This window comes from Lemur catta, chromosome 15, assembly GCF_020740605.2.
Source record: "Lemur catta isolate mLemCat1 chromosome 15, mLemCat1.pri, whole genome shotgun sequence".
Classification (NCBI taxonomy): Eukaryota; Metazoa; Chordata; class Mammalia; order Primates; family Lemuridae; genus Lemur; species Lemur catta.
In genome coordinates, this window is record NC_059142.1 from 3,542,771 (window position 1) to 3,564,623 (window position 21,853).

Consider the following 21,853-nt stretch of genomic DNA (forward strand, 5'->3'; position numbering starts at 1 on the left):
ACTGACTGACTGACTGGGATGGAAGATGGTGAGCTAGTGAACCTGAATATGAAAAATGAAAAGTTCAAAATGAAAAGAGTTCCATAAGATTGGTGGATTTTTGAAGGAAAAGAGACTGAGGAAAACCTCTTTTCAAAATTTAACCTAGACAGAAAATAAGTTGTTTGCTGAAGGAAAAAGCAAGATATTATTCATTTCGGTTCAACACATTGTTCTAATGTATGAAATTTTTATAATCTCCATGTATTAGGACGTCAGAGGTAAGCGGTATAGACCCATGTAGGTTTGACTTAAACCAGAAAGGGCAGAGGTGGGGACCTTGGAGGTAACCTGAGCCATGGAATCAATGTTGGGTCTTTCCTCTACTTCCCGTATCCTATCCCATGGCCACAGGCAACTAAGAGAAAGGAGGGCGTATTTTCCTGGGCTTTGGTTTTGTAAAGTCCCAGGGAAAGACTCAGTTGGCCCAGTTAGAATCTGACACCTAGTCAGTGAACCAATCACTGTGTCCAGGAGTGGGGTAAGGTAGTGGGTGATGGCTATTTGAGACTGTGAACAGAGCCTTCTACTGGGAGAAGGCAGGTACAGCACAAGACTGGCCCCTGAGAGGGTTAGTTTGACATGGACAGCTGTCCAAATTCTGTTTACCGCAGCATATTACTTTTGACGTTCTTTGAAGTAGTGAAGGTATATGAAAAAGCGGGCAAAATGATGTGTTCTAAGGATTGGTATTACAGCATTTGTCTTTCATTTTCAACATAAGTTGCAGGAGTTTTACTTCACTCTTTCTGTAGTAGTCGAAGCCAACTGAAATAACATTATGAAAAAAATTATTATAAAGCACAGGAAAAAGTGAGTAAACTAAAGGCAGCTATATATAGGTTCTAAAATAACTATTAAAGTGTTTAAATTTCTCATCTAAATAAACTGTGCTTTATGTTTTGAAAATGTGGTTTAAATATCTAAACTAAAGCAATAACCTTACTGAAAGGCATTATAGAAAATGCATGAAAAACAGAATCAAGTAGCATAATGAACTCTGATCCCTTGGTGCTAGGAAGAATTGTCAAGCCCTCACTGAAATGAACCGTAAGTCTTGGTTAGTGTGCTATTTCTGACCAGATGTTGCTTGTCCTGATAAATTTAAGCATTCATGGGAGTCAAACGCTGCTGCCAAGTTATGGCACCCTGGAGTTCAATTGCTACATTCTAGACCCATTCAGTTCCCATCTTTGCATGATATGTACTTGCCAGAAACACAGAAAAGATAGTATCTTTTTTTATCCAGATGAAATGGTACATTAGAATTCCTGGACTAAATACATACAGGTACACAGAGACTTGAGAACTGCCCATATAGTTACCCACAGATTTTTGTGTTATATTATTAATAGATAACACCTTACAAGCATTTAAGTAACATGATTTGTAATTGGAATCCTCATTTGTCCCATGAAATTAAATTAATAGTACATATTTCAGGTCACGAGGAAAGATTATTTCAAATGCTTATAGAATGTGTTTGAATATTGGGGAAAGGAGGGAATGAGAGCATTTCAGACAGAACCTTTTTATTATATATAACTTCAATTCAATGAAGAGTATAGACTCTTAACAGGCAAAGAATTTTTTAACACTTATAAATTATATATCAGTTTTAAATGAATGTAATGCAGTCTACAGATATCCATATTTATTTTCACTGATGGTTCTTTAAATAAATTACTTATTGAGTGCCTATTTGCATAGTATTAACACTATACTGTTTCTCTTTAACACTGAGAATTATAAATTGACATATCTCAGGAAGCCTGCAATTTAGGTGGTTAGATAAGATGAATATATTGAAAAATGAAATACTTTTAAACAGTGGCTCTGTTGAAAGAAAGCAACCAGGGTTTGATCAAAATGTCAGAACCACTCTAAGTGATATAAGAGCCCTGTGATAGGGATTAGACTGTACGCGATCCTGGGGTCGAGCAGTCTGTAAGGCTGTTGCCCCTGTATGTGGCGCTGGGCCTGACGTAAGCAGAGCCGTCTGTCAGGGAAATAGAAGAGACCAGAACAACCTGGAGTCCATGAGGATGGACTGAAACTCCTCAGAACAAACTGGACCATGCGACTTACTGTTGCCACTTCCAAGTCTTGGGCTTTGATGATGCCAAAGAGCAGCGCACAAACTTGGCCCACGACGATGAGAAGCTGGAAGAGCTGGTGCTGGGCCACAGCCCGAGGAGATCTGGTAGGAGCTGGCGAAGCTGCAGGCCCGGCCTTGCTTCAGGCCAACAGTGAAAGCCAGCTGCCCCACAAGTGTGTGTGCTGCAATAGTACCTGATCTTACACCGACTTTTTAGTCAAAAATATGTTTGTTGCTGCATCTCACCTTCCAAATCTCATGCATGCTGCTCTTGTGACTGTCCCTAACCCAGAACTATGCAGAGAGGGAATTCTGGGCAACATAGTTCCAAGTTAGCTAGATTGACACAGCACAGAGCCATCACAGTTCACCCTTGTTGGCTTGGCACTCAACCATACTTACCGTCCAGATAAGGTGATAGCAAAATCATGTTTATGATGAACACAATGAAACTATACCTCTTACAACCAAAAAAATCACTAATCTACTTCCCAAAAGAGAATGCAAGTCACTTTATTCGTGTTTGGGTACTACTCATTTCTCTGTGAGCTCCTTGATATTGTGTAACTGAAATACTGAGATGTGAGACTAAATACTACTAACATATCTTATATTAAATGGTAGGAGGATGAGAGAGAGGAATAAAAAATTTGGTTTATATTTACAAATACATTTATACCAAAATAAGAAAAAACACTTGTAACAGTTATATTCTTTGTTTCTGCCACTGGTCACAGGGTCATAGCTGGTATTCATAACTGCTGTCTTCTGATAGCCATTCCCTGTTGCCTTTGCCCTTGGTAGGCACCTTGAGTGGCTGTAGTTCCTTGCCAGATAACATGACCCCAAAGTTAGCTTTTGAAGGATCTGGAACTAGAAGTTTCATACACTGCTGGTGGGCGTATAAAGTGGCATAACCACTTTGTGAAATAGTTTGACAGTTTCTTCAGTAATGTAAACACATCTACTATATGATTCGTGATGTGTATTTCACTTTGAGAATGAAAAGCATATGTCCACACAAAGACTTGTACACAGATGTTCGTAACAGTTTTTTTGTAATCTGTTCCAAATATTCAAATATCCATTAACCAAATATCCATCCAGAAACCAAATATCCATCAGCAAGTGAATGGATACACAAATTGTGATACTACCATATAATAGAGTATTACTCAGCAATAAAAAGGAATGAACTGTTGATATACTTAGCATGATGGTAAACATCAAAGTTATTATGCTGTGTGGAAAACAAAAAATCCAAACAAAAAGAATACATACTGTAGGGTTCCATTTTACATAAAACCCTAGAAAATGCAAATAATCCATAGGGGTACAAACCAGTTCAGGGGCTACCTGAGGGCAAGAAGTGGGTCGGTGGGGTGGAAGAGGAGACTACAGTGACACATGACAGAACTTTCAGGGCTGATGGATATGTTCAGTGTCTTGATTGTAGTGGGAGTTTCATGAGTATATACATGTCAAAACATACCAAATTGTATACTTTAAATATATGCAGGTTATTGCATGTGAGTTATACCTTTGTAAGTTGTATTAAGAAAAATGTTGAGCCTAACAGTGGATAATCTATATTTTGTTTAACAGCTAGAGTGATACAGCTATGTTGTGAAATCATAAACAGATTTATTCACTTAATCTGATACCTTTTGAATTACATAATTCTTGACGTTTATTTTATTTGCATTGTTTTGAATTCACATAAGGTGAAACCATACACCTCAAAGTGATTCAGACAAGTGCCATGGGGATTGAAAGCAGAGAGGGATCACATTAAGTCAGAGGTTTAGGCTTCAGTTTGTAGTTGAATTTGAACTTAGTCTTAAAGGATGGGTGGAATTTGTTAGTTGAAGATCCAGGGAACGTCAGTCTAATTAATGGGTGCAGACATAGGTGAAAAATGAGCAGAATCTCTTAACCTGTTGTGCTACAATGCATCATTCACACTGTCTTTTTAGAATTTTTTTTATTTCAAAATATTAAAGGGGTACCAATGGTTTTGTTACATGGATACTTGAATAATGATTAAGTCGGGGCTTTTAGTGTGCCTGTCACCAGAATAGTGCTCATTGTACCTGATTGGTAAGTTTTTACCCATCACTCTCCTCCTCCTCCTCCCCCTGCCCTCCTTCCCTACCTCCTTCTTGGTTTCCAGTGTCCTTCACATAATCTTTGTGCCTGTGTGTGCCCGTCATTTAGCTTCCAATTAGTGAGTACATGTGGTGTTTGCTCTTCCATTCCTGAAATACATCACTTAAATAATGGTCTCCAGTTCCATCCAAGTTGCTGCAAAAGACATTATTTCATTCCTTTTTATGGCTGAGAAGTACTCCATGGTATTGGATTGATGGGCGCTTAGGTTGATTCTGCATCTTTACATTTGTGAATTGTGCTATTAAAACCTTTGAGTGCAAGTATCTTTTTGATAAAATGACTTCTTTTCCTTTGGGTAGATACCCAGTAGTGGGATTGCTGGGTCAAATGGTTAGTCTACATTTATTTCTTTGAAGAATCTCCATACTGTTTTCCATAGAGGTTGTACTAATTTGCAGTCCCACCAACAGTGTATAAGCATTCCTTTCTCTCTGCATCCATGCCAGCATCTATTGTTTTTTGACTTTTTAATAATGGCCATTCTGACAGAGGTAAAGTGGTATCTCACTGTGGTTTTGATTGGCATTTCCCTGATGGGTTAGCGATGTTGAGCATTTTTTCATATGTTTCTTGGGGATTTGTCTTCCTTCGAAGAACTTCTGTTCATGTCACAACAAACAACCCCCTTAAAAGTGGGCAAAAGACATGAACAGAAGTTTTACACTATCTTTTTAAATCCTCAGAACAACTTTGATAGTTAGAGAAATTATTCTCATTTACAGTGGAGGGAACTAAGGCTCCAGACACTAGATATTTTCTCCAACCTGAGTTGGCTAAGTCGCCAACTCCCACAGGCAGTTTGCTGTGTTTATAAGATGGTGAGGAGTGTGACCAGGGGATAGAAATAAAATAAGTGAGAAGGTTAGAAATAGGTGGGGCTAGATTAGGGATGGCCTTCTAACAATGTAACTTTTAAAGAATTTGGGCTTTCAAAGTCCATTGGGAAGAAGTGAGGAGTCCATTAAATATTTTTGAATCCCAGCACTTTGAGGGGCCAAGGTGGGAGGATTACTTGAGGCCAGGTGTTCAAGACCCTGTTTCTACAAAAAAAAATTAAAAAATTAGTCAGGCATGTTAGTACGTGCTTGTAGTCCTAGCTACTTGGGAAGCTAAGATGGGAGGATCATTCAATCCCTGGAATTGAAGGCTGCAGTGAGCTATTAATATGATTGTACCACAACACTCCAGCCTGTGTATCAGTGAGACCCTGTTTCAAATAAAATAAGATGAAATAAATAAAAATAAAAGGCATTAAAAAAAAGAAAAAAAATTTGAGCAAACTGTTTGAAGTAGTCTGATTGTGATTCCATAGTAGTGGTAATAGAGTGAACCAGGAGGCATAGATTTGAGAGATATTATAAAGTCCAAATTATTAGGACTTGGTGATAAATTGAATATAGTTGGCTAATAAATGGGAGAAATCACAGCCAGTCCTAAAGATTTTGACATGGGTTATAGAGAACTTGTATGTTTAACAAAAAAATCAGGAAATCTGGAGAGGTAACTGATTTTCACGAAACATGTTGTTCAATTTGACAGACACTGAGTTTCTGATTATGCTAAAACATCCAAATGGAAAGAAAAAGTAATCAAGTGACATGACAAAAGTGGAGCCCAAGAGAAAGTCAGGGTTGCACACGGTGGTTGTATTTAAAGATAAGAGATTGAGTATAGAGGGTTACTTTGGGCAAGGCTCGTTGTGTTAGGGGCAAAGGAATATGTTAGTTCCTCTTCATCTCCACTGTCACCGCCCTTGTTCAGGCCCTCATCATCTCTTGCCTGGGCCATTACAGTCTTTCCTTTCAAGTGGCAGTCATAGGGGTCAACCCCAAACACATGCCCTACATATAGAGTCATGGCTCATTAGCACGGCATGTGAAGCTCTCTGTGATCTGGTTCCTGGCCTGCCTCCGGAGCGCCATCATCGGCTGTGCAGCAACACTAATAGTAATAGCAATTGAATTAATCATTACTGCACCTTCTATATGCCAAGCTCTATATACATTATCTTAATGCTTACATCACCCTTGCCAGTTATATATTGTTTTCGTTTTACAGATGAAGAAACTAGGTTTACACAGGTTAAACAGCCACTAGTAAGTGGTAAAGCTGAAATTTATCCCTGATCTCTCTAGCTATGAAGGCTCAGCTCTTAACCTCTTCCTGTGCTGACTGCTAGTTACTCAAGCACATCATCAAATTTCTGCCTCCTGTGCCTACTTTGATTGTGCTTTCTCTTGTGTCGGGTGCTTTTCCATCCTACCCTATACCCTTAACCATCTAACCCTGCTGAGTCTTTAAGCCTCAGTTTAAGAGTATTCAAAGGAAATTTTTTCTTCCCTTTCCTTCCTCCCCAGCTGGGTTCATAGCCCATTCTCTGGGCTCCTATAATCCTCAGCGCATCTCTCTCTCATTGTACTGTACTCATTATTATTATTAACAAGGTTCTTGTATCTCAGTCTTTCTAGTGGATTAGGGATTGGCAAATTTTTTCTGTAAAGAGCCAGACAGTAAATATTTTAGACTTTGTGGGTCAGGCGGTCTCTGTTGCAGCTCCCCAGCTCTGCTATTACATGAAAGCAGCCATGGCAATACTTGGACAAATGAGTGTAGCTGAATTCCAATAAAACTTTGTGTATGGACACTGAGATTTGACTTTCATATACCATAAATATTCTTCTTTTAACTTATTTTTCCAGTCATTAAAAAAAAGTGAAAAATATTATTGGCTTTTGGGCCTTACAAAAATAGGTACAGGCTGGATTTGGCCATGAGCTATAGTTTGCCAACCCCTACCTAGAACATGAATTTCCTGAAAGCCAGTACTGAATCTAATTGACTTTTATATCCCCTTGTATGGCCCGTAGAAGGTGCTAAGGAAATTGTATTGACTGAATAGTGACCCTACACAAGAACATTGGGAGAATATAGAATTACAACCCCTATTAGGTTGTGTATTCAAGTCAAGGGAGGACTGTAATTTTAAAAGGAGGGGAGACCAATGGTCAGGGGTGGAAAAGATGGTGGAGCGGTGGTGACCTCCTGGATTCGTGCTCCTGGAGAGGAAGGCATGGATCTCAGTCTGCCACAACGCTAGAGGATCGCTCCCCAGTGTGAACAGCAGTGTGAATCCATGGAGAATCATCGTGGGACACAGAGAGCAAGAAAAGACTGAAGTGAACAGGAAATCAGATCCTGAAAATCTGGGGAGTGCAGGGACGGACAATAGAGAGGGGAGCGTGGGTCGGCTGTACCTGCCTCACCAGCGAGGGAGGGGGTTCAGCCCCACAGGAAAGCGGCCTGTTTCCCCACTGACCCCCACACCCACTCAATCAGGGATCTGCCTGAAGCCAGTGCAGAATCACTGCGGGAGACGCGGGGCTCTGCGGAGAGGAGACAATAGCGGGAGGCATTTTGGACCCCGGAGCCCTGTGGGCGGACTGCAACCCGCGGGAGAGGGTTCGCGCTGGGCGGCAGCGACAGACACCTGGGGGACGCCGAACTGTCCCTTTACGTGGGTGGCTGGGCTCCCTCAATCCCGGCTCCCCCGGCCCCTGCCGGACCCTGAACACTCGCCCCCAGCGCCAGCGACCGGCACGCGGGCAGCTGCCATTGTCGGGGTCCCCAGCCCAGCCGCTGAGGGGCGACTGGGAACTGGGCAGCTCCATCCCCTAGTCTGTGGTCCCCCACTAGGAGCTCTGCCTTTGCGTGAACACTGAGGGCTTCCCCAGTCGCGAGGGAGCGGAGCGTGGACCTTGCGGACATTGGGGCAGGGGGCCGTCGCCCCGGGAGCTGGAGCAGCTGGGGCGCTGGGGGAACATGGGCACCGCCCCACCAGCCGCTGTCCTTCGCGCAGAGAGAGGCAGAAACCACCTCGGGAGAGGAAGAGGCAAGGAAAAGGTCACTTTCCATCTGCAATTAAATCAGCCCAGTGACAGGACTCTCAAACTGGTTTCAGGCCAAATTAATTCTCTGGGGCTGGACCCAACAGGAGCAGCCCCCCAGCTGAGGCAGCAAAATCCTGAACAGCACGCGAAGGGCTCCCCCTAGTGACAGAGGAGACAGCTTACCTGGGCTGCTGCACAGCCCAAGATCAGCGTGCACGGAGTGCCTCTGTCCAGCCTAAAGCTAGCTGAAAGAAGGGACCTAAGGATTGATCCAGATGGGAAGGCCTCAGCGAAAGAACTCTGGGAGTATAAAGAATCAAGCTGAAACCTCGCCTTCGAAGAAGATTACTAATTCTCCACCAATTGACAGAAACCAAACTCGAAATAGCAATATATCACAGGAAGAATTTCAATCATGGATCATAAATAAGCTGAATATTATGCAAGAAAAAATGGATAACCAACACAAAGATACCACAAAAAAGATCCAGGACTTGGAAGAAAAATTCACTAAAGAAATCAAAATATTGAAGAAAAATCAAACTGAACTCCTGGAAATGAAGAATTTATTCAGGGAGCTACAAAATACAGTGGAAAGTCTCAAGAGCAGGGTAGATCAAACAGAAGAGAGAATATCAGAGATCGAAGATAACACTTTCCAATTAAATAAGTCAGTCACAGAGATGGAGTAAAGACCAGAGTCTACCAGAAATGTGGGATTATGTGAAGAAGCCTAACCTGAGAGTTATCGGCATTCCTGAGGATGAAAAAGACAATAAACAAGGATTGTATAAGCTATTTGAAGACATAATTGAGGAAAATTTCCCAGGTCTTGCCAAAACTCTAGATATACAAGTTCAAGAAGCTCAAAGAACCCCTGGGAGATTCATACCAAATAGGAACACACCACGTCATGCAGTTATCAGACTGACCAAAATTTCCACTAAAGAGGCCATTCTACGAGCTGTTAGGAGAAAGAAGCAAGTTACATACAAAGGAAAATCCATCCGAATTACACCAGATTTCTCAACTGAAACCTTACAAGCAAGAAGAGACTGGGGCCCCATTCTCACTCTTCTGAAACAAAATAATGCCCAGCCTAGAATCTTATACCCAGGTAAGCTCAGCTTTATATATGAATGTGAAATTAAGACATTCTCAGATAAACAAAAACTCAGAGAATTCACCAAGACAAGACCAGCTCTCCAAGAAGTACTCAAAACGGCTACACATGGACCAGCAAAAGAAAGACCCATGAATATAAAACTACTCAAGAGAAGATAAAAAGTCAGTTATCACAATGGCTCAAGTGAGAAAACAGAATAATGAAATTCAAGCCAACATGAGGAACAGAAATCAGTCTCACATATCAATTCTCTCATTAAATGTGAATGGATTGAATTCCCCACTCAAGAGACATAGACTGGCCCAATGGTTAAAAAAAATACAAGCCAAGTATATGCTGTCTTCAGGAAACTCATCTAACCTGCAAGGATGCATTTAGACTGAAAATAAAAGGGTGGAAATCAATATTTCAAGCAAATGGAAGCCAAAAGACAGCTGGAGTGGCGGTTTTAATCTCCAAAACTTAGTTTTTAAATCAATAAAAGTAATGAAAGACAAAGATGGTTACTATATACTGGTGAAGGGTACAATTCAACAAGAAGACATAACTATACTTAATGTATATGCACCCAATTTAGGTGCACCCAGATTCATAAAGCAAACCCTACTTGATCTGAACAAAATGATAGATAACAGCACGTTGATAGTCGGAGACTTTAACACACCTCTGACAGTACAGGACAAGTCCTCCAAACAAAAAAGAAACAAAGAAATAATGGACTTAAATAGAATGCTAGAACAAATGGGCCTGACTGACATCTACAGGACATTCTACCCAAAATCCACTGAATACACTTTGTTCTCATCAGCCCATGGGACATTATCCAAGATTGACCATATCCTAGGACATAAAGCATGTCTTAAAAAGTTTAAAAAAATAGAAATTATACCATGCATCTTCTCAGATCACAGCGGAATAAAAGTAATAATGAACCCTAACAGAAATTCTCATTCCTACTCAAAGTCATGGAAGCTAAACAACCTTCTCCTGAACGATTAAACGACAATGGAGACACAACTTATCAAAATCTATGAGACACAGCTAAAACAGTCCTGAGAGGAAAATTTATTTCCATAAATGCCTATATCAAAAAGACAGAAAACTTGCAAACAGACAATCTAATGAATAGACTCAAAGAGCTGGAGAAGGAAGAGCAGACCGACCCCAAACCCAGCAGAAGGAGAGAAATTATTAAGATCAAATCAGAACTGAATGAAAAGGACAACAAACAAACCATAAGGGAGATTAATAAAACAAAAAGTTGGTTCTTTGAAAACATAAACAAGTTTCACACACCTCTGGCTAGGCTAACCAGGAGCAGAAAAGAAAAAACTCTAATAACCTCCATCAGGAACATGAAAGGAGAAATCATGACTGATGCCACAGAGATACATGACATCATCTATGAATTTTACAAAAATCTTTATGCACACAAATTGGAAAATGAGGAGGAAATGGACAAATTTTTAGAAGCACACAGCCTTCCCAGGCTCAACCAGGAAGAAATAGAATTCCTGAATAGACCGATATCTAGATCTGAAATCAAAACAGCAATAAAAAACCTTCCCAAAAACAAAAGCCCTGGACCAGATGGGTTCACACCTGAATTTTACTATACCTACAAAGAAGAACTGGTGCCCATCCTACATAAACTATTCTCCAATATCGAGAAGGATGGAATTCTCCCCAACACATTTTACCAAGCCAACATAATTTTAATACCAAAACCAGGAAAGGATGCAACAAAAAAAGAAAACTACAGACCAATTTCTCTTGTGAATATAGATGCAAAAATTTTCAATAAAATCCTAGCAAATCGTATCCAAGTGCTTATCAAAAAAATAATCCATCATGACCAAGTGGGCTTCATTCCAGAGATGCAGGGGTGGTTCAACATACGTAAATCTATAAATGTAATTCACCACATAAATAGAAGCAAAAATAAAGACCATATGATCCTCTCAATAGATGCAGAAAAAGCATTTAACAAAATTCAACACCCTTTTATGATAAGAACACTTAACAAAATAGGCATAGACGGGGCCTATCTAAAAATGATACAAGCCATATATGACAAACCCACAGCCACCATCATACTGAATGGGGAAAAATTGAAAGCATTCCCACTTCGAACTGGAACCAGACAAGGCTGCACACTGTCCCCATTACTTTTCAATATAGTATTGGAAGTCCTTGCGAGAGCTATCAGGCAAGAGAGCAGAATCAAGGGAGTCCAAATAGGGAAAGAAATCAAACTCTCACTCTTTGCGGATGATATGATGTTATATGTAGAAAACCCCAAGGATTCAACCAAGAGACTCCTGGAATTGATCAATGAATTCAGTAAAGTCTCGGGATACAAAATACACACAAATCAGAGGCATTCATATATGCCAATAACAGTCAAACGGAGAACCAAATTAAGGACTCAATACTCTTCAAATATAGCAACAAGGAAAATAAAATACCTAGGAATATATTTAACTAAGGAGGTAAAGGACCTCTATAGGGAGAACTACGAAACACTGAGGAAGGAAATCGCAGAACATGTAAATAGGTGGAAAACCATACCATGCTCGTGGATCGGAAGAATCAACATTGTTAAAATGACTATACTGCCCAAAGTTATCTACAGATTCAATGTAATCACTATTTAATTACCAACATCATTTTTCACAGATATAGAAATAATTTTACGCTTTATGTGGAACCAGAGAAGACCCTGTTTAGCAAAAGCAATTTTAAGCAACAAAAACAAAATGGGAGGTATTAATTTGCCAGACTTCAAACTATACTACAAAGCTATGATTATTAAAACTGCTTGGTATTGGCACAAGTGCAGGGACACAGACCAATGGAACAGAACAGAAAATCCAAATATAAAACCATCCTCATATAGCCATCTAATCTTTGACAAAACAGACAAAAACATACTCTGGGGAAAAGATTCTTTATTTAATAAATGGTGCTGGGAAAACTGGATAGCCGCATGTAGAAGACTAAAACAGGACCCGCAGCTTTCACCTCTCACAAAAATCAAATCACAGTGGATAACAGATTTAAATCTTAGGTGGGAAACTATTAGAATTCTAGAAGAAAATGTAGGAAAGACTCTTACAGACATTGGTCTAGGCAAAGAATTTATGAAGAAAACCCCTAAGGCAATCACAGCAACAACAAGAATAAACGAATGGGACCTGATTAAATTAAAAAGCTTCTGCACAGCCAAAGAAAGAGTCACGAAAATAAACAGACAGCCTGCAGAATGGGAAAAAATTTTTGCATACTACACATCAGATAAAGGACTGATAACAACAATCTATTTAGAACTCAGGAAAATCAGCAAGAAAAAAATCAAACAACCCTATCAAAAAGTGGGCAAAGGACATGAATAGAAATTTTTCAAAAGAAGATATAAGAATGGCTAACAAACATGAAAAAATGTTCAACATCCCTAATCATCAGGGAAATGCAAATCAAAACCACAATGAGACATCACTTAACTCCAGTGAGAATGGCCTTTATCAAAAAGTCCCAAAACAACACATGTTGGCGTGGATGCGGAGAGACAGAAACACTCATACACTGCTTGTGGGACTGCAAACTAGTGCAACCCCTGTGGAAAGCATTATGGAGATACCTTAAACAGATTCAAGTAGACCTACCATTCGATCCAGCAATCCCATTATTGGGCATCTACCCAGAAGAACAAAAGTCATTCTATAAAAAAGACACCTGCACCCGAATGTTTATAGCAGCACAATTCACAATTGCAAAGATGTGGAAACAACCCAAATGCCCATCAATTCACAAATGGATTAGTAAACTGTGGTATATGTATACCATGGAGTATTACTCAGCTATAAGAAATAACGGTGATACGACATCTCTTTGGTTCTCCCGGAGAGAATTGGAACCCATTATATTAAGTGAAGTATCCAAAGAATGGAAAAACAAGCATCACATATACTCACCAGAAAATTGGTTTCCCTGATCATCACCTAAATGCACATCAGGGAAGGATACCAACTGGATATCAGACTGAGACGGGGGGGAGGGGAGGGGATGGATGTATGCCTACATGATGAGTGCGTTGCGCACCGTCTGGGGAATGGTCATGCTTGAAGGTGCTGACTCGGGGAGGTGGGGAGTGGCTGGAGGGGATGGAGGTATGACTACATGGTGAGTGCCAGGCGCACTGTCTGGAGAATAGACACGCTTGAGGCTCTGACTCAGGGGGATGGGTGGGACATGGACAATGTATATAACCTGAACTTAGGTACCCCCATGATGAGCTGAAATAAAAAAAAAAAAACAAAAAGGAGGGGAATATTCTAGGGATTTATCCTATAGGAATAATTGCATACATATGCAGATTCATGTTTAGGGATGTTTGTAATACAGAATAATGAAAAACAACCTATATTTTCATCTGTATGAGATTGGTTTTATGGTATATTCATGAAATGGAATACTCTGCAGTTGATAAAAACAGCAGCTGCCACAGCTGCTTGCAACAGAAACCAATTCAGAAAATCCACCTGCAGAATGAGCACTGCCATCTCCTAATCTGGGGTCTTCGCATGCAGCTATGGCCTCTGGTAGAACAAGAAAGGCAAAGCAGATATCCTGATGTTTGGTTTCTTTCCCTGACTGTAGCCAAATTGTTGGCCTGCAGTAGTACCCAGGAAGCTCTCAAAACTTGGCCTGGACATATACCTCCTTTTACAATGCATATAACATGCATTGTAGGTTAGCCATCGGGAGAAGAATGACTATTATTCTTAGATATAATGTATGCTTTCTTAATGTTTTGGGGATAGCGGTGGTTATCATTAGATGGTATGTGGTTTTATTTTAAAGGTCTGAGGATCAGAGATACCTGACCATTGGCAAAATGAGCTGCAACTGGCAGTCATTAAGAGCCAGGTATGAGGGACCAGGGCTATGAGATACTTAGCATAAGTGACAGGGAATTCTCACTTTGGATCACTACATGGAATATTGTGAGTGAAGTGGCTACAGTCACCTGAAAGAAATGAGAGAAACAAAAAACCAAACTATTGGAAGATGTCATTGTGTTTAGGAATAGTAAGACATTGTTAAAAAAAAAATTAAAAGTAAAGACAGTCTTGTAGCATAGGGTAGAAGAAAGGAATATGTAAGGAAATATGTTTTTGTTTATATGTTTTTGGTTTTTTAGAAAATTAAGGGGAATACAACTTTCCACATGTCTTAACATACAAAGATAAATTCTAAATTTCTCAAATAGTTCAGGATAACATTTTCTTTCATTTTTAACGTTTACTTATTAGTAGATAGTACTAGATGATTTGAAAAAGTACAACAAAATAAAGTGTTACTTGTCTTTTTAGCATTAGTATTTATTTTTTCTAACATTTATAGAACACCTACTGACTATGACACACTGTACAAAGAGCTAAGCATACAAACAAGAGTAAGAAATGATCCCTATCACTTGAGTATACTCAGACCAGACATTTCTAAAATCTGTTAATTGTGTTTTTCTTGAAAATTGGTTTCATAGTTTCATAAATTTGGAAACACTGACTAAGCAAAGTTAATTAGATTCCTTCGCTTCGGGATTTCTCAGCCTCTTTATTGTATTAATATGATTTGATCATCAAGTCATTCTTTCTGGAAGCAACTCCAGGCACTATTAGGAAACATAGTTGGGGAAATACTGACTTAGACTTTCCACTGAATTATTGTTTCATCTTCTGATTTACTTCAAGCCCATTTAGTCAAAGGTATTCTCAAATAATAATCCAATCAGGGCACTTTTTTTTTTCTTTTTTTTTTGAGGAAAAGGAAAGAAAAGTTTATTAATTTGTCAGCAAATGAGCAGGTTGGCAGACTCCCAACTTAAAATACCAACATCCTGCATTATTTGAGCACTCTTTTGTTCCAAAAATGGTGACAAGTAAGAGACATTGATAACAAATTTAAGAGTTTAAGTTTTTCAAGGCTTTGGAAAATGAGTTTTGATAATACCCTGGACCTTGTCTTTTAACAGGTAAACAACTAAAACTATACTGCATTGTTTGGGTGAGGAGTAGGGGACCTGCGGCCTCGGGGCCACATGTGCCCTTCTGGATCCTTGAGTGTGGCCTTTTGACTGATTCCAAATTTTACAGAGCAAGTCCTTTTAATAAAGATACCAAAATTAAAACAGTTTGCTGTGAAAAACTTTCAATGCTAAAGCAGAAGAGAATCGGTTCATATTGTATTAAATATTTTGTCTTTTTTCACTCTCTCTACAGTTTTTTGAGGTGCCATTTGACTCAAACATGAATAGGACAAAGAACAGACCTCTGGTTCGTGGACAGATCAGGTAAAATCATGAGTATAATTCTCTTCCCCATTATAGGACATACGTTTGCTTGTTCATCTTGAATCATTTCCCAGCCTTTTGCCTTGAATTGTGAAGTGAAGGTGACACACTCATAAAAGGACAGGTTGGTATGGTTACACAGTACTTTCCACCTCTGAGCAAAATGTAAAGTACTTAAGATGTATCTAAGATTTGCTTAGGTTTTTTGTGGAAGTAACTTATGTGATTTTTTTAATTAAATTCAAATTTGAGACATAGACTTTGTTTCACTTGTGGTAGCCGAAGATAAAAACATTCCATTAACACAAATGATTTTCAGACAAATCCGTACAGGGTCTCAGCAGAAGGGTATGTCTGAAACCTTACTTTTTCAGCTGAACTGCTAATACTGTTACAGGCCAGGTGAAGTACTGCCTCCATTACTCTCCTTGCCACCAAATTCAGTTAAGTAGAACTAAATGGCATATAAATATTTTAATATCACTAATGGTTAATAATCAAACATTTTACTTCCTGGAGACCTCTAAACTGGCATTTTGGAATATTTTCTTGTGTCTGATATATATCATGCCTAGAAGAATAAAATGGGCTGAATGGTTCTACTGTCTGTTCTCAATCAGTGCATCCTCTCTTTGTGTTTCCAGGCAAGGCCCTCGTGGAGCATAAAATTTTGGGGGCTAACACTGGTGAATCACAAACTAAGTAAAACAATAAAGGAAGCAAATGTAGATATAATCAGATAAGTCTATGTAAAAATGATTTTTAATATTAGCTGCTTTTAGCCATTCCATTCTTAATGTGTTTAAAATACCATTATATTAAAAAGAGCAATAGAACCAGATGAAAATATAAGAACAAAAAACCTCACATCTACTGATGTTTTATTTTATTTTGTGAAATATACGCAAAGTTATGTGTTGTGTTTTAGATTTAGAAACTGTCAGAAGTGCTTTTATTTGAGTAAAGTTGTTTTAGAGGGGAAAATGCAAACTCTGTAAACCATCTCAAAAGCTAAAAGCTGCTCTTGCCACTGGTCAAATCACAAGTAAGTTCTTAATGATGTGGAATTTCTGTCCAGTTGTTTTTTCCCAGTGAAATCGTACCCTCTTTTAGCAGCAGGGGAAGTCTGGGAACAGGCCCAGCAAGTATATAATGGTAATCAGATAAAGGCCCACCATTTTACTAGTAGCCCGCTTCACTTTGTCCAGTGTGGTTGAAGCAGAGTCTATCAGTACATCCAGGAGGGAGCATTGTGGCCTTAATGGTTGTAATTAGCAGTGCTCTTTTTTTTAAAAGGGGGTTTGGATCATAATCCTGAAAGACACAATCCTGAACTCCGTAATCATGAATGCTGAGATCCCAAAAGGTCAAAATCCCTGATGTCTAAATCCCTAAAATCTAAAATCCCCAAAGTCACAATCACAGTGCAGTTACATCATGTTAGGCAGAACTATTACCTTATTATTGTCTTTATTTGGAAATTAAATATGGTTTAAGGAGATACATATGGGTGCCAAGTTGACAAGGGGTTGACTTGTAGACTTAATTTCAGGTATCAGCTTGGCTGGATTGAGAAATACCTAGAAACTTGGTAAAGCATTATTAATATTTTGGATGTGTCTGTGAGGGTATTTCCAGAGGAGATTAATGTGTGAGTCCATGTGAATTAGATGGGGAGGATCTGCCCTCATTTTTGGTGGTCACGTTCCAATTGGCTGGGGGCCCAGAGAGGACAAATGCAGAAGGAGGAAAATTGGTCTCTCTCTGAGAGCTGGGACGGACTTTTCTTCTGCTGCCTGGACATCAGAACTCTGGGCTTGCTGGCCTTTGTTTGGAGTCTAAGATTTAAACCAGTAGACCCCTGGTCCTGAGGCTTTCAGTGAGCCACTCTACCCACATCCCAGGTCTCCAGCTTGCAGATGATCTGTTGTGGGACTTCTCAGCCACCATGATCGTCTGAGCCCGTTTCCCTAATAAATTGCCTCCCATATATCTATATACGTATGCTGTTGCCTCTGGCTCTCTGTGGAACCCTGACTAATACGGAGTTTTGTATTGAGGATGCCAAATTTCATTCCCTTTTGTTGTATTTCTTATAACCCAATGGAAGAGATCTGTGAAATTATTCCCTCACAAAAAGGCTGTGGTAAGTTAAGTGTACAAGGCTATTTAATGGTAGAAGATAAAAGTTTAAAAGCTAATTATTATTGGTGCTTCAAAAGCGGAAAATTGCTTAATTGTGATGGGCAAGCAATAACCAGACTTTCAAATGGGCAGCATATACTTAGAAAATTTGTAAGTCACAACCACTCTCCAAATATAAGAGCAGCAAGTGTTCCGAAGATCACAGAAGAAGTGAAAATGCAGGCAAAAAATACAAGAAATCTTCCCTGACAAATTGTTCAGTTTTGTACTTCTGCCCCTTCACATATAATGCTTGCCTTCAAAAAACACCCTTTGTCAGAGAATAAAAAGAACTCAAGAACCTCAGTGACCTTCTGAATCAAAGACACTTGCTAATATTGAGGTTTCTTCAGTGTTACAAAACACATTAAATACTAAACTATTCTTGATTAGGGATTTGACTGTTGAAGAAGACAGACTTCTTATATTTACCACTAAATCTAACGTAGAAAAACCAGCTAATCGATGGCACTTTAAAAACTGTCCCCACTATTTTTTATCGACTATGTACAATTCATGTTCCTGTTAGATCCAGAAATTCTAGAACTTATCTGCTCATTTGTGTATTAATGACTGGAAAACGTAAAGTACTCCGTAAATGCATATTTGAAGATTTGTTAGACTTTGTAGAAGAAAATGGATTTAAATTGAGTCCACAGATTTGGAATTAGGAGCGATCAAGGCTTCTAAAAGTGAATTTCAAGGGGTTGCCAATAAAGTTTGTTTTGACCATTCAGCCCAGTGCATTTGACGGAAAATTCAGATGCATAGAGTGGCCATGCAATATGGCAGCAATGAAAACTTCAATTTAAAGATGCATCGTTTGCCTGCATTGGCTTTCCTTCCAGCTGATGGCATCCCAGGAGCATTTAATGAATTAAAACCGCAGTTGACTAAAGAAGCCAACAAAGTTACTAACTGGTTGGGAAATAATTATGTTCATGGTAAGATAAGAAAGACACTTACACAATGGTGTTGCTGTTCTATCACCAGTATTGTGTACACCAAATCTGTGGTCTGTATATGAGCACACGCAGAATGGATTTCTGCATACCCAAAAATAACACGGAAACATGGCACAGAAGACAGAAGAATTTAGTAAGGAATGCTCATATCAGTGTGTGTCAAATCACAGAATAATTTCAAAAAGAGCAGTGCCATGTAGAAAATGAATGTGAATGTATTCTCCGAGGAGAGCCATGCCCTAAAAGAAAGAATAAGTAACTATTAATCGTGATGAGGGATTTCAGAATATAGTTAATGACTGTGAAAATTGGCCAACTCTCATGGCTACCTCCATGCAATTGCCCATAATCTATCCCTGTAATATACTTTTTCATATATCAAATTTTGGGTTTTGTTTGTTTACTTTTTCTTTTTTTAGGGTTTTTTTTTCATTATTTTTAAATTGTCAACATTCTTTTTTACAACTTTCTATGCAGTGTATTTTATCTTCATATCGTTTCCAATACCAGAGGTCTAAATTGTGTAGAGACTTTCAGAGAGTTCTAATTTTATTTAGTTCTTGCAAATTTGACTCCATGAAAGCACATTATCACAATGTTGAGCTTGTGTGTGCACATTATGAATGCATATAAAAACATTGACACATCCTCAGTAATTGAAGAGATGTCCTTTTTGTACATCTGCATTTGTAAAAGATAAAATTTTGTGAGATCTCAGCTCTTTAGGCGACTGCATATGTAGTGACCCATTGCAGTTTTTGACTGAGCTCATCAAAAGACTTACATTGTTTGTCACGGTATTTCAGGTGACCACAGTTAATATAAAGATGAATGCACATAATTACCAAGCATAGTGATGTGCATTTATATGTTTCCCTTTTTTACCTATTTCTTCATGAATATGATTTGTCTGCTCATACCGGTTATACTCGTGCAGCTGTCGTTAGGGTACTTGGGTGTTTATGCTTGCAAAAATATGTATGTTGTTATTGCTTATTTTATTGTGTCAAGTGACACAATAAAGTGAAGTGTTCTGTTGTGTTTTTAATAGTTTCTCAAATAAATTCCCTTTTAAAAATGTACGTAAATATCTTATAAAGAATTTTTGCAATTATGTTTTCCAGAATTATATTTTTGGGATTTCGTACTTTAGGGATTTTGATTTTTTCCTAGGATTTCAGCATTCAGGATTATGGTGTTCACCGCTGTGTCTTTCAGGATTATGATTGGCTCCTTTTTAAAGGAAAAGGGTTATAGTACCACTGTTAGTCTTGTTTAAAAACTTTTGTTTGCAAGAAAGCCCAGGCAGAATCTCACTTGTGAGAAGAAATCTGAGTTGCTATTGGGGCAAATTACAGGCCTGAAAGACTTAGACACAGACTTATTTTTATAGCCAGGATGTAATTTATTAAATAGATACAAGGAACTGTTAAGAGTCTGGGGCAGAAATCTTCTCATACTGAGAAGCATAGTTTTAAAACTGAAGACTTCATATCTTGCCAATTAGTATCTTCATAATTTAGTATGATATTATCTTCTACACAGACATTTAATAAGTGGGTGGCCATAGGGGTGTAGTAGGAAGTCCTATGGATGATCCATTAATGTTTATTTCTTAGCTTTGGCAGTTTTTATGTTCATGATGGCTGTTGGCCATTTAAGTACAAAGCTTAGCCAGCTTATTTCTAAATTTTCTTCTTCATACTTACTACCCCATTTGATCTGGAATGATATATGGCTTGTTGAATCTGTACAGCTTCACAGACTTAATTTACAGTTTGGCCTGTAAAGTGTGGGTCCCTATCATTGTCAATGGGCAGCAGCATAGAAAGTGTGGGAAAGAAACCCTTTGAAAGTCTTTTGCTGATGACAGCTATTTCAGCCTTGTACATACACTGACTCTTTTCCAACCTAAAGACATACTATAAACACTTATGGAAAAAATATATATTGCATTAACTTTTTAAACTTATCACAGGTTTTGTTTTAAATTTGTATTTAAATGAATAAAATTTACTTCTAAAGTTTTAAAGTAATGTAGTCATACTTAAGGAAAGACACATATGCCTGGATTAGCTGTTCTGTGATTGTTTTGAGGACCTGGGGACATTCCCTAAGGCAGCCCTCTGCTCTGTGGCTCTGTGGGTGCAGTTATGTATGCGCCTGGCTGCCATCCTCTGTGCTTTAGTTCTCTCTTCCAGAAAAACGTGGTGGGGAGGGGTGCGCACTAACACTGTCTCTAAAAGTCTCTTTGTCCATAAGAAAAAAACACCACTCTAGGAAGACCAAACTTCTGCCTCTTAGTTTTTAAAAAATAAAAAGGGATACTTAGTGATGATGTTAGAAGAATGCCCTCAGCGACTTCTGTAGAGGAAAACAAATGGGTTTCTAAGGCATCCCTCCCTCGGTGAAAGCCAGAGACAAAATATACCAAAGAACCCAGCGAGAACCATTTAGAGTACATGGCCTTGATGCAAGTGGGGAGGAAGCAGCTCTTGGCCAGACGTTGTAGCCCAAGGATGCATCTCTAGCTATTCAGCAGATCCAGGGATTAAACCAAGTCAGTGAAAGAAAGCAGAGAAAGTGTCAGTGTTATGCGTATATCAGGTGATGGCTAGGTTCAAAGAGATTGTGCGGGGAAAGTGTTCAGCCACGTGGTATGATTGTAAATTGGGCTGAATGTCTTGTGGCTTTGCCCAGGAAAGTTTTGGTTCACACCTATTCTCACAGGGGAATCACTGATAGTGTCCTCTCTCGCTTTCAACATCCTCCAGTTTGGGTGATAACTCTGTGCCATCCTATATAAAGGGAATGGTGGTGGCGATTGTGATGCTCATAGAACTTCCTTATTTTTAAGGCTACTTCATGTAAATTCCCATTGCTTATCTTGTCTAAAAGAGAAAAAAGCACATAAATGGAAAGTATACTGTATCTAAATCAGTTTGTGAACATCTGGCCATTCTGTCTCTTTCCCTCTCCTTAGGCTTCCCTGTTCCCCGAGACAAAACAATATGAAAATTAGGGCAA

At 39.0% G+C, this 21,853-nt stretch overlaps 1 protein-coding gene across 1 annotated transcript in view; it reads left to right on the top strand.

Annotated features, from left to right (window-relative positions):
• Positions 1–21,853, top strand: part of LOC123650598 (protoheme IX farnesyltransferase, mitochondrial) — a 137,332-nt gene that overhangs the window by 80,634 nt on the left and 34,845 nt on the right. Inside the window, exon 5 of the mRNA XM_045569485.1 lies at positions 15,607–15,677. Within this exon, the coding sequence (XP_045425441.1) occupies positions 15,607–15,677 (71 nt within the window). The remainder of the gene's footprint in view (positions 1–15,606; positions 15,678–21,853) is intronic.